Here is a 14,454-nt window from a genome sequence, read left to right as displayed (position 1 = left end):
GACCCTAGAAGCTAAAACAACTAAACTGAGGCTATCATACTTTGGTCACATTATGAGAAGACAAGAGTCACTGGAAAAGACAATCATGCTGGTGAAAGTTGAAGGCAGCAGGAAAAGAGGAAGACCCAACAAGAGATGGATTAAAGGAAGCCACAGCCCTCAATTTTCAAGACCTGAGCAAGGCTGTTAAAGACAGGACATTTTGGAAAACATTGATCCATAGGGTCGCCATGAGTCGGAAGCAACTTGGCGGCACTTAACACACACACATAGGTGATTGAGCAACTGAAGTGGCATCTCTGCAATTCCTTGTTGATTTGTCAGTGCTGAAGAAGGAGGAAGATGGGGAAACGGTGGCCACTGGCCCTGGGGGCTTCTCACACACCCAAATCACTGCATATGTTGCTGCCCATTCACACATTTCAATGTAATGTAACACCCTGGCAATGGAGGCTGCTGGTGCATGTCTGTTTTACTACTGTTCTCTGTACCATCAATTGCATTCCTTATTAGTTCCATATCAGATTAGCAGTGACAATATCCCTTCCATCATGTGAGAGGAGACATAAATAAGTTTAGATCTGGTTCATATTTTACTATTTAGATTATAAGTATTTATGGTTTCATTCTTTCCCCCATGCCCCCCCTCAATTTACAAATCAATAAAACATACATGTGCTCTCTCGCACTACTCCGAGGGATAATTGCCTGAAAAAGATTAATTTACAACTTTGAAATTGCCAGCCTCGCCTAATATTGTTGTGGCAATACCACCCATATATTGTTCATAATGTTATGGAGCAATGACTCTTTTAAAAATGGAAATGTTTCTGCAGGGAGAGGGAAGTGCCGGAAAACTTTCCATCTCCCTTATCTGGACCAAAACACTTATCACTTCTTAATTATGTGTCTGACTCCTATGCGTGTAACGGTTACTAATAAGTAAATATTAGTGTTTACTAATAAGTAAATCCTGCAGTGTTGATTTGTTTAGGTTTAGGGTTCTTCTCAGGAAACCACACACAAGCCTTAAAATAGTAAACAGGTTGTTGCAGCGCTGCACAGGCCAGAATCTTTCTCCCCCCCCCCCCTCTTCCTCTGCAAACCACGACTGCATTGGAGTACCTGACAATATTTCCTGGATCAACTTCAATCATCCACACGCAACGGAGATTATTGTCATAAGGAAATGGATAGCCCGGAGATAAGATTCTTCCAGAGGATTCTCCTTTAAAGCGACCGCCACATTCAGCTGGTGAAAATAAAGCAGCAATCAAGAAATAACAGATTAAAGTTTTTGTTAATATTTCAGGCAAAACGTCAGTTATTTCTGTGCTGCTGTCAAATCATTTCCTAGTAAGCATCGGATCCAGCTGGAGGGGATCCGGGTTTGTGGACTCGCAGGGGGGGAACGGGGAGGGGGGGCAGGAGACTGGGGGTCCCGGCTTAGTGGCTGCCTCGGCGGTTCTGGGAGCAGCGGGGCGGTGGCTCAGGCGGCCCCGGGTCCTGGCCAGCCCCCTCGGGGGGGCGGGCCAGGGCCCTACGTGTAGCAGCCGGAAAGAGCGATGGCAGCTGCCTGCTCCCATCTACACCCCGCGGCTGTCTCCCCGCTCCCCAGGCGGGCTTGGCGGGCCCTGTCGGGCTGTCACGGGGTCTGCCTGGTGCCAATGGGATCGGCACCAGCCAGCATGCCAGGGGGGGATAAAATGTGGCCCCGCCCCTGGCCTCGGCCATTCTTCCGCTCCACACCACTTGTCCTGCCCACCCTCTCCTTGGTTTCTGGGGTATGGTTGGGTTATCTGTCACAACTGATGGTTGGCGGTTTGGGCATGGGGCCGGATCCAGTTTGGGGGAAAGATGGACTGCGTGCCCCGCTTCCCACTCTGGGGACACTAATAAGTTTTGGGGGGAGGCCAGGATTTGTTAAGCCTGTCTCGGGGGCTGCGGTTTGGCCTCCTCCCAAGTGGCAGTGGACCACACAGTTGGCTTCCATCCACGTGGGGCCAGGCATACTGCCATCTCAGGCTGCGCCCAGCAGGCGGGTTGGGCACAGGGTGCTATCAGCCGACAGACGGGTTGGCTGATCCCTGGATCCTGCCCTTCATGCTTGCCAATGCCTAACGCTGTAATCAATACAGTTGTGGCCTTTTTCACTCCAGCTCGGTGAACTAGTCATTCTTGGATAGGACCATGCAGGTCATTCACCGGAGTATGGGTTTTCCCCTTAGGGTGGCAGGTGCCCCCCCCCCCCGGTAGGGCTGGGGCCACAAATGCATTTGCTTCCCTACTAATGGTCTTTGAGGGGGAAACAGCAACAACAACTTCACAGCCAAGAGCTGGCTTAACCATTATGTTAAGCAGGCTATAGAGCATATATAGTACAATCTTATGCAGAGTCACTCCAGTCTTCAATGGACTTAGACTGTAATAACTATGTGCCGAATCGCACTGTTCATCTTTTCCCAGAGGTGTTTAGAATTTAGAAATTTTACTTAAGCGAGCAGGCAATCACAGAGCAGAGACAGACATCTTAAGCCAACAATGGAGAAATCAGGGACATATTCTGAGCAGGCCGCTTCAGCATCGTGATTTATTTATTGATAAATAGAGCCACTTTTCTACCAAGGTATGTTCAGTGATCCATATTAGGAGGAAGCAACATAAACAGGGAAGGGGTGGAGTGTTGCAATAAGGAATGTCATAGCGGTAAAGCATGTTCCTTCCCTCCTCCCTCCCAAAAAAAATTACAAAGCGATCCAGTCATCAGCCATGCATATGAGCAAATAGCTCATGGTGCATCCTATGCAAGGCAAGATGTCTCTTTCTGTCTCGCCTGCCTCTCAGATCCTTTGCATCCACCCTTATCCCACTTTCCTTTTGCCAGTGCAAAAATGCATTAAAGCTAGATGATAGAGTTGCTCTTTAGTGGCCCTCATACTCCAACATGAACAATTGTGGCTGGTCCTGTCCATATTCCCAGCTCAGAAGAAACCCATGCATGACACTTCCTTGCTACATAGGATCCCCCAACCCACCACACACACACACCATCCCAGCAGTAGCACCAATAACCCATTGTTGCCCTGGTGAACCCCAGCAAACCAAAAAGACAAGAGATCAAATTACTCCAACACTAGCCAGGGGGACTTCATGTGGCTCCAGAATTCTCTTTCTACTGTCCAACATTAAAAAATATAAGTAACTGGCAGCCTACTGATTGCATTTCCTGTCTCTCTTAACAAAGTAAAATCTGTCCATTAAAGCTGGAAAAAAGAAAGAAAAGAAAAAAATAATTCTCAACTACCGATACAAGAAGGCAGAGGATAGTCCCACGCCCTTCGTTCTCCTGTCATGCACTTAAGCAGACTACTTCCGTGGAGCGTGTAACCTGGATTGCATCCGTAAATGATGGTGCTGCCAGCAAAGTGGCCCTGATCACTTATCTTGTATCCAAATTGTGGTACGCCTGGATCCTCACAATGAGAAAGCTCAAAACCTGGATTAAGAGAAAAAAATAGTATTAAAAATTAGGTATGCAGCTTGCTTTTGACTCAGGAGCCTTGTGTAGCAACCCAGGGCCTGTGTTTTGACTGGGGGTGGGGTGGGGGAGATGCTGGAAAATGTATATGCTGTTAAATTATCAGATATTTCCAGTGGGGGGATCTTTTCCAGTTGATAAACTGAGCTATGCCCCCAGTGTTCAGGGTAATTTGCTGGGCAAAGGAATGTTTTTGCCCAATGAAAATATGAAGTTGCTTTATACTGGTCATTAGTTTATCCTGGTCTACTCTGACTGGCAGGAGCTCTCCAGGGTCTCAGACAGAGGTCTTCCACATAACCTGTTTATTGTTTTAGTTATGGGGATTGAACCTGGGATCTCTTGCATACAAAGCAGATGCTTTACCATAGATTCCCAGACCCACCTCCATCAATTAAATGGAGAAAAATGAACAGTGGCCCATTTCACAGATCCTCATGAGCAGTAACATGCTGCACATCAGCTGTTGCACACGAGGATTTCTACGCAAGAAAAAACTTTGATCACCTGCTGGGGCAGTGAGCTTCCACAGCAAAATGGGGGTTTGAACTTGGGTCTCCCAGACCCTACTATGAAGCTCTGCTACAGCACACTTGCTTTCATAGGATGGCTGCTGTTGAACAGTAGCTAGCAGTCAGGCCTAGTTGAGTCATGCAAGTCAGGTAGTATCAAGTAACCCAGAGGTTGCTGCCAGGCTTAGGGCTTCCAACCTCCATGTGGGACCTGGAGTTCTCCCAGAATTACAACTGAACTCCAGATGACAGAGATCTGTCCCCCTGGATAAAATGGCTGCTTTGGAGGGTGGACTCTATGGCATTATATCCAGCTGAGGTCTCTCCCCTTTCCAACCCCCCCCCCGACTCCACACCAAAATTGACAAGAATTTCTTAACCTGGAGCTGGCAGCCCTGACCAGGCCTGCCCCCTATGAATCTTCCCTCAAAGGCCAAAACAGCCCTGGAAAGGACCCTCCCCCCTCTTTTATTCACAGAAACTCCAGACCTGGAATGTTCATTCAGCCACTGAGTGAATCAGTTACTTAAACCTACAGGCACTTCTTTTATCATTTTGGGGTTTGTAACCTCCCAATGTATTTTTTTTTTTTTAGATTTCACATTTTTTTGCAAACCCGGGGCATTTTTCAGGTTTGTAGAAAGATCTGTCCTACCCGTTCACCACTCCAGTCTCTGGATTTAAGTATCCTCAGAGTTGGCCAACTTCGCTATTACTATATAGATTTACAATTTCATATAATAAAGCAGATGATCATCAAGTCTTTTTTCTCTCTGCTCAGCGTTCATTATCCAAAAATCATCATGCTATAATATGACAGCACTTAGCTAACAATTGCTAGATGCATAAAATGCAGTAACAATTTATGTCAGCTAGAAATAAATAGTATATAAATTTTTGGCAATAGCTTCGGTTATAAACAGCATCACAACCAAATTTTGTGCAATAAAACAATGAGTATCTTATTCATAACATTAACAAAATAACCTATTATCCATATATCCATCAGCTCACAGGACTTAGAAAACCTTAACAGCCATAAGGCCATTTCTGCCTAATTCTGCATGTAAAATCTTATAACTATTTATTGTACAATACTAACATGACTTGACTGTGCATACATACAGCCTTGATTTAGTTGAGTTACGTGTGTTTGGTGTCCCACCAATAAAAACAGCAGAGTATCTATTGAGTTGGATCTGAGCTAAACTGGAAATTCCACTGATTCCCTGTTCCTCTGGAAGACTCTCCTTGTGTCGTTTCTCAGGGACCCCATCCCACATGAAAAGCATTTCATAGGCTACAGTGGAAGGGGAGAGGCAGGACAGTTCCATTAGGCAGATGGAAAATTTAATCTGGATCCAACTCATCATCTTGTAACCTTGTAACCTAGGAAGGAAGGAAGGAAGGAAGGAAGGAAGGAAGGAAGGAAGGAAGGAAGGAAGGAAGGAAGGAAGGAAGGAAGGAAGGGAGGGAGGGAGGGAGGGAGGGGGGAGGGAGGGAGGGAGGGAGGGAGAGAAGAAAGAAAGAAAGAAAGAAAGAAAGAAAGAAAGAAAGAAAGAAAGAAAGAAAGAAAGAAAGAAAGAAAGAAAGAAAGAAAGAAAGAAAGAAAGAAAGAAAGAAAGAAAGAAAGAAAGAAAGCCTACTCTCCTTGAAAAACCAAAATAATTATACGGGAACTAAACAGTTGACCAGAGCCCCATGGCACAGAGTGCTAAGCTGCAGCACTGCAGTCGAAAGCTCTGATCATGACCTGAGTTCAATCCCAATGAAAATTGGGTTCAGGTAGCCGGCTCAAGGTTTACTCAGCCTTCCATCCTTCCGAGGTCGGTAAAATGAGAACGCAGCTTGCTGGGGGTAAAGTGTAGACAAGTAGGGAAGGCAATGGCAAACCACCCCATAAACATAGTCTGCCTTGTAAACGTCGGGATGTGATGTCACCCCATGGGTCAGGAATGGCCCAGTGCTTGCAGAGGGGACTACCTTTACCTTTACCTAACTAAACAGTTGGTGAAGTTGCACAAGTCTGCAAGGTAATACCCACTATAAAACCAACAGCTTCTCTTAAAGGGCTGGTTACTTTTCATAGCTGGAAAGCTAATCTGGGAAAAGTAGAAATAAAGTGCAAGTAGTTTAGACCTTCCTGGAAAAACTGACAGTAGATGAATGGATTTCATTTTAACTCCCCATTTGAGGTATGTGACAGGATAGAAACATAGGCTAAAAGTCTGAAGAACAGCAAAGCCTATGAAGATGACCCAATTGCATGAGGCTGAGCTCTCTGATCCTTGGTAGGATCACCTGTCAGATGGACCCAGGTTCACCCGATTGGAGACCATCGCTCATGTGGAGTAGTGGGGAATCAAACCCGGTACTCTAGATCAGAGTCCGCTGCTCCAAACCACCTCTCTTAACCACTACACCACGCTGGCTCTTGACTTGGTGCTGTGATGGAGGTCTCCCACATTCCCATTGAAAGGAATCCAAATCCCTCACCGCTTTCACCCAGAGGGACAGAAAGCTCATTGCTCCCGTAATCCGTCTAGTCATTGTTCTGCTGTCTGAAATACTCACTGGTATACACAAGTTGAAAACCTTCATCCGTCCCTTCAGAATCAGAATTGAATTCAAGCCAAAGATGATTTGAAGTGCTGCTCAGCGTCAGTCCTCTCAGAGACGCTCCGGTAAAAGCCCCCAGCAAGTGTGCTGTATTGTCCCTCCCATCATATATCTGTAAAACAAATTGGCCTCGGATAATTTGAACACGCAGAACAGAGTAATAGCAAAGCAAGCCCCTATTTCAATTATGCGGCAGATCAGGGCCGCTGCATCTCCTTATTATATGTTCATGCAGAGTGTTCTCTTATGATCCTTAGTCCTTTTAAACTAAGTCAATTTGCTATGATTTTCTTTAAAAAAAAAACACACCAAAAAACCTGCATGACAATAGTCAGGAGCAAAGCCTTCGTTTCAAAACTACGCTTTTAAACATCTGTGTTTACTCTGCCACTGCCAATATTTTAATGGCGATGTCAACACATAATAAATGATAATTTGGTGAACCCATTTCTATAGTAGTCATAGAAGTGGCATAATGCAAAAAATGCAATCTCTTTGCAGCCATGAATATTAAAGCAACCTCTGTACAATCTTGGTAAATAAAGACATATTCTCATTTATATCAATAGTATAAAAGTGAACCAAAGCATCTCAGATGGAACAAACAGACTAACTGTGGTTGTAAGTCGGAAGGACAATTTAATCTATATGTAAATTTAGAAGCTGTTTATTTTATATTTATTTTATTTCCTACACTGTTAAAAAGTGTTCCTCCCCACTGCAAATACCCTTGAAATGGTGCTGAGAGGAAGAAAATATTTCAGATGAAATGTAATAGCATTTAGCCAGTTTCAAACTGGGATTTCAGGTGTATGAAGAATTAAACTGCAGTTTGATCAGCAGTAGATGTAATATTTAATGCTTGCATTCTTTAAGTAGCAATTATATTTGTAGCTGACTACCTGCTGTACTTCATCTCAGGCATAAAGGAAAAAAGTTCACAGTGAAAAAGAACTACATCATGATTCCTGACTATCTTCTACTTAAAAAGCATACTGTTTCAGTTTACATCAACACAAAATGAATGCTAAACCCCCCCCTAATTAGTGTTCTCTATTAATTTTTATAATAAAAATCACATTAAAAATAACTACGGCAAGTACTCGCTATTTCACACACATTTCTTATTTAATATTATTCAAGGGATGTTTAAATAGAGAGAACCAAAAATAAAAATAGGAACACTCCTAGTCATGTTTCTTTTTCTTTCTCCATTGAACATCATATGACTAAATGCAGTTACCTCATACCAGGTAAGTCTATTAGTCCATTATGTTCTACTCTGACTAGCAGGGATTTTCACTTTGCTGATAACATCAAATTATTCAGAATAGGGAAAATTCAAACAGAGCGTGCTTCAATATGATTTTTCCAAACTGGATGAATGGACAACAGAATGAGAAATATAAATAAATATGAAGTGATGCATACTGGGACAAAAAAAAAAGGAAACCTAAAGGTAATTTTCTGCCAGTGGAAGAGGTATAGAGCTCTCATTGTGAAGCTCATAACTCTAGAACACAATCTTCATAATATGTGAATTGGCCCTTAAGTTCTTGTAGGTTATCCGGGCTGTGTAACCGTGGTCTTGGTATTTTCTTTCCTGATGTTTCGCCAGCAGCTGTGGCCGGCATCTGAATCTGCCTCTGAAGATGCCTGCCACAGCTGCTGGCGAAAAGTCAGGAAAGAAAATACCAAGACCACGGTTACACAGCCCGGATAACCTACAAGAACCAATGAACTCTGACCGTGAAAGCCTTTCTACAATATTTTGGCCCTTAAGTGGTTGTCTGCTTAGCTTTACAAACAAAACTGGAGTGTCCCATGGCAGATGTTAATGAAGCTTTCAACTCTGGTAAAAGGCATTTCACAGTTCAGCGCAGCCCGGTAGTACTAGCCACCATTTAATTTAGGGTCACCGGGTCCCTCTTCGCCAACGATGGGAGGTTATTGGGGTGGAGCCTGAGGAGGGCAGGGTTTGGAGAGGGGCGGATCTTCAATGCCATAGGTGAACTGATCTCTATTGGCTGCAGATCGGTTGTAATAGCAAGAATGCCCCCAAGAATGCCCCCTTTGGAGCTGGTGCAAGCTGTTGTGCTGGAGGAGTGCTGCCGCTGAGGCTGCACTGGAGTCTGCACCTCACGCTGCTGTGCCGCTCCCCGGCACCAGCGTAAGTGCCATTAGTGCCCATTTGGATGATGCAAGTAGCATGTACACTGGCACAAGGGTCATGCCCCCTCCAAAGGACTTTCCCTCCCCTAGGATTGCACTTCTAAGGGAAAGGGGAAGGCTGAGGAGATGATGAATAGCTGTATAATTTACTAAGAAAAAAAATGAACTGAAAATATATGCGATGCAGGATTTAATTTAGAAATAAAGTCAATGGGGAAAATAAAGATAAAGATTAGTCTTCAGATAACTTGTTTCTGTAATACACTTACAAATGAGACCTGAAGTAAAGAAAACAGTTTTGGTAGAAGCAGTAGCATGCTACAAACAGATTTAATTAACACCTTACTTGAAGATAATCCCACTAGTATTTGATGGTCCTTCCTCTGATCTGGTCCAGTGCTTAAGTAAAAACTGATATCCTCAATTGAGCTGTTTAATATTCTTCCATATGTAATTTTTCTATGCTCAGTGATAAATATTGAGCAAAATATTGCATAGGCACACGTAGATCAAAAACGCTGGGTGCATTTTGTGTTATATTTAAATAAATTCTGGGCACAAGAAAAAGAACACATTTTCCACTTCTCACCCCTCATTATGGGCATCTGTTCAGAGCGGATGAGTTTTATTCCCCTGAAGGATGTGGATAGTTAAAAATTCGACTGGACACATTATGACAGCAGAAGGACCAATTAAGCTTTGATCTTTCCTGAAAACAGGGATATATATGTTTCCAAGACCACAGCAATAGCCAAAGAATATAATTACATTTCTCTGGCTACGGAAAAGATTAAACAAGAGAAAATAGAGAAAAGCCCATGCAGCAGTAACCCCCTAAATGCATATTACACACACACACACACACACACCTGATTTTTGAAATGTCAAGTGAAATGTTGCCTTTAACGACAATAAAATACACAGACTGATATCATATGGTTTGAAATAATGGATGTTACAACCCACCTTAAGAACATCTCCTTGTGCTAAATGAAATGTTCGGGCAGATATATTGATTCCCTTCCCTGCTTGTACTTGAATGCTGTAAATACATTCATGGTTGTTTTCATAGTTGAGTGGGTAATTGGGGGACAGCAAAATTCCTTCATTATTTGTGGCAGATGCTCCGCATTCAGCTGCAGGTAAAGCAGAATTTGAGGTATAGCTCAATAGAGAACATAAATTATTTCAGTTATGGTAAAGCTGGGACTGTGGAATATCAAATATCAAATCATTAATATCTAATATTAGTAATATTAGGTAATAAACCTAATATCAAATCATTAATATCTACAGATGAGTTATAAACATAAATACTTTGAACTCCTAGACTCTCTTTATATATATCCTCATAATGTGGAATATTATGACAAAACTGCAATAGCAATGGATTATTAGCAATTTTAAATACTTGATAATCAATGATATGTTTTTCTGGAGGAAGGAAGAGACACAAAAAAATTCTGGAAATTTATGCAAACTCCAAAATAGGAAGTGGTCCAATTTAGAGTGCATTCCTGAAGGGAGGGGGAAATTCCTTAGGAGCTGGCATGACCTCACTTCGGCATAGGTGCCACCTTATCACGGAATAAGGTAGCACCTACGTCGGCAAGTGAGCAAACACATTGGCATCCAGGAGTCATGGCGTGCCACCGGCTCCCGCTGCCAGTGCAGCCACACCGGCTGAGGTTTCCTGGAAGGGAAAGCCCACACAGGCAGGGGGGGGGCATTCCTGGGGCGTTCCAAGGGGCGTAGCTAGGGTTGCCAACCACCAGGTACAAGCTGAGGATCTCCTGCTATTACAACTGATCTCCAGCCGATAGAGATCTGTTCACCTGGAGAAAATGGCCACTTTGGCAGTTGGACTCTCTGGCACTGAAGTTCCTCCCCTCCCCAAACCCTGCCCTCCTCAGGATCCACCCAAAAAACCTCCCGCCAGTGGCGAAGAGGGACCTGGCAGCCCTAGGCGTAGCTGATGTTAGTCAGCTTCCTGACCCCTTTCGCCCCAGGAACGCCCCCTCAAGCAGCAGCGTTGGTAGCGTAGCCCCATTGCTTTCTATGGGGGCATTTCCCCCCTGTTTCGTTTTAAAAGTAGCAGCCTCTGCGGAGGTGGCGTGGCAGCACTGCTCCTGGCTGCTGCCTAACTGCTCCCCCCCTTCAGGAATGGGCTGCTGGTATTTGTATATTAATGTATATTTAGCAAGCCACTTTGACTCCGGCCATCCAGAAGAAAAGAGACATGTAAATGTTTTAAACAATCAAACAAAATTTTAAAAAGACCCCACATGATAACTTTATGTTCTAAATGTAAAAATAAAATAAAATCTAACAAAAAAATAAAACAAGAGTGAAATATCTGATAGTGGAAGACAGGGGAAAAACCAAGGGAGGTTTAAATGTTATATTCAAACAAGATCAGACTTCTATATGAAAATTATTTCTGTTGGAATAATACTAAAAAAGACAATAGACTGTGTTCTTCCTTGACACTGTTTAAATTTAAGAAAGAAAGAAAAAATATTCAGATACTGCAATTTGTTAACATACTAATGTTATCACACCAAATGAACTGCACATGAAATATCATGCACATGGCTGTCAATGCATCTATTTGAACGTAATTTAAATCTCTTCCACAGATGTCACTAGAGCAGCTCAATTTCACTGTCCCTCTCTGTATTATTGTTTGTTATTTCTATTACAGATTGGTGATTTCAATTTCCTTTTCACCATGTGAGAGGAAACGTATAAGTAAGCTTAGCTTGAATTAGCTTTGGGGTTAGATCCAACCAGTGTTTTCACTCTCTCCTGATCAATCTTCTTACCGCATCTACCCACAGTTCCAATATCACCTGCGTAAACGTGTTTGGTAGTTAAAGGGGACTCCCACTGCTTTTTCATCAGCTGAAAAACTGGCTGGATCCAACCCTTGGTTTTGATTTGACCCACACACTCAATGAAGAGAATTTATAACTCACACTTTAAGTTTAGATCAATGTATATATTTGTGACTATATGCGCTCTCTCACTGTATTTACAAATCCATAAAACACACATATTCATCCCTTGGGATGAGTTCCTTGGGGAAATAACCTGGAACATATTAATTGCATCTTAGAAATTGTCCTGCCTGCCTAATGTTATATTATATTGACAATGACAATCATTCATTATTATTAATTTTATGAAACAAAGACTGTTCAGATATAGGCAATTTTCCATGGAAAAATGAAACAATAGAAAATTTTCCTCCCCACATGACATGTTTGAAATCAGAAACTATAATACAGATTGCACAGTGGTTTCGTATTCAAAACTGATCAATGAAATCAAAATCCAAGTAACAACAACAACAACAAAAAAACTTGAGGTAACAATTTCTACACCCAGAATACATTAAGGGAGAATGAATGAAGGTTGTGGGTACTTAAGTAACTCAAGTGAAATATATTACCAGAGTACCATATTGTAATAATAATAATAAAATAATAAACTGTGTAGATCATAGTTGGAAAGAGTTGGATGGAGGGTAATACCATGTTGTATGACCCTATTATGATGAGAGGCAATAAAGAGGCACGAGTAGCCAAAACACATTTTGCCCATATCTATTACCCTTAAGGTGCCAAGCAGTGCATCACGAAAATTCTAGCAAAGTATGTAATCTATTTAATTATGGATTTCTGTTTCCTAAACACATTGGCATGGGATTAACAGTGGTTGCAGGGTTGCAGTGGGAGGGGAAATTTTAAAAAAGGAAGTAAAGAAAAATACTGGCGACAATAGAAAGGAATGTTCTACTCCACATGTACAGTGGAGATCACACTTGCATTTGTCAGCTACACCTACCCCTCAGGGTGTCTGTTGTGGGGAGGGGAAGGGAAGGTGATTGTAAACCGGTTTGATTCTTCCTAAAGTGGTAGGGAAAGTCGGCACATAAAAACCAACTCTTCTTCCTCTTCTTCTTCCTGATGATAGTAATAATGACTGTGACTGTGGTAGAATAAATTAAGCATTTTAGAATTGGGCTCAGAAAACACTAACTTAAAAAAAATCAATGGCTTGATTTACCAGGCCAAATTCTAAGAAGAAGAAGAAGAAGAAGAAGAAGAAGAAGAAGAAGAAGAAGAAGAAGAAGAAGAAGAAGAAGAAGAAGAAGAAGAAGAAGAAGAAGAAGAAGAAGAAGAGGAGGAGGAGGAGGAGGAGGAGGAGGAGGAGGAGGAGGAGGAGGAGGAGGAGGAGGAGGAGGAGAAGGAGGAGGAGTAGCAGTTGGTTTTTATACTCCACTTTTCTCTACCTTAAGGAGTCTCAAAGCGGCTTACAATCACAATCCCTTCTTCTCCCTGCAACAGGCACCTTTCACTATGCTGGACAGAATGGGACAGTATACCTTCAGTACATTTATCATGATGAGCCTAAACAAAAACAAAAATACTCTTTCCCCAAAAATGATCAGATTTTCAGATTGGACAAAAGAATTAATATTTGCCATTAGTAGCAATTCAACAATGGACCCCTTTCAGAGGTGTCAGAAACTTTGAGAAGATTCGGGAATGCAACTGTGTTTTGATGCAGCATCTCACATTTTTTAATGGCTTGTTTTAGTTACACTAGGTAGAAGCAGTTTTACAAAGTGTTAAGCTTTGCTCTATTAAGCACAGATCTTGGAAAGCTTTCCCTAAGTATCAAGAACAATTGTTCCCTAAGTATCAAGAACAATTGTTCTAGAAGCTTCAATAAAGACAGGACCCCTCTCCCCACCACACCCCAGAAACTGACTATGACAAAGACAAAATTGGTAGATTGACATTAAAATCCTAATATCTGCTTGTATTTTGAATTCCTTTTTAGATTTTATTAGAACGTATTGATAAAACCCTCTCTAAACAATGAGTGCTAAAGATCGACAGCAGGCTACATACAGAACTCCCAAACGTGTTGAAGACACATAGTTGATGTATACAGTATCACTGTATCAGAAATAAGAGGGGTGTTACCACGCTTATCCATGCTGTATATTTGCAACTCCATGGACAATGACTACACATACAAGCAAATGAAAGCAGCTGACCACGTACCCACACACCTGGGCAGAGGTGCACTCCACACACGTCGGCCACCACCGAGGCAGGTAATCTCTGAAGCTCCCTCTAAACGGTATCCAGACGAACAGGAGAATGTTAAAGTGTCTCCGACTCCAAAGTTAAACCCTATTCTGCTTCCGAACTGTGGAGTCCCAGGATCCTCACAGGGTTCAAGGTTATATTCTGTGGGAGAAGAACAAAATCAGCTCCGTGCTCTTAAATCTCTTTACAGTTTTCCATCATACTTGGCCCTCTGCCTTATCATCAAATATGCAGTGGTGCCCGAGAATCAATTTAAGCTTCAAGTGAAATTTTCAAAATAAATGCTCCTATAAGTAAATAGGCAATCCAGCTACAATTTAAAAGTCACGCCCATAAATGTTCATAGCATCTCCAAGATGCATGCTCACTATTTGTGTAATAGCTATAAATGTCTCTGATAGTCTGAATCCGATACATAAAATGAACATAAATTACTGTGCGGGATAAAAGCAAGACCAATTTCCTCATGGGCTCCTTTGGAATATTG

At 42.3% G+C, this 14,454-nt stretch overlaps 1 protein-coding gene across 1 annotated transcript in view; it reads right to left on the bottom strand.

Moving 5' to 3' along the window:
• CSMD3 (CUB and Sushi multiple domains 3) overlaps window positions 1–14,454 on the bottom strand; it is a 712,581-nt gene that overhangs the window by 212,989 nt on the left and 485,138 nt on the right. The window contains exons 22-26 of the mRNA XM_056854045.1: window positions 13,920–14,108; window positions 9,808–9,977; window positions 6,625–6,781; window positions 3,305–3,496; window positions 1,126–1,252 (exon numbers count right to left, since the gene is read on the bottom strand). Of these exons, the coding sequence (XP_056710023.1) occupies window positions 1,126–1,252; window positions 3,305–3,496; window positions 6,625–6,781; window positions 9,808–9,977; window positions 13,920–14,108 (835 nt within the window). The remainder of the gene's footprint in view (window positions 1–1,125; window positions 1,253–3,304; window positions 3,497–6,624; window positions 6,782–9,807; window positions 9,978–13,919; window positions 14,109–14,454) is intronic.

This window comes from Euleptes europaea, chromosome 8, assembly GCF_029931775.1.
Source record: "Euleptes europaea isolate rEulEur1 chromosome 8, rEulEur1.hap1, whole genome shotgun sequence".
Lineage (NCBI taxonomy): Eukaryota > Metazoa > Chordata > Lepidosauria > Squamata > Sphaerodactylidae > Euleptes > Euleptes europaea.
The sequence above is the reverse complement of the archived record's forward strand: the minus strand, read 5'-3'. Positions and strand labels throughout refer to the sequence as shown.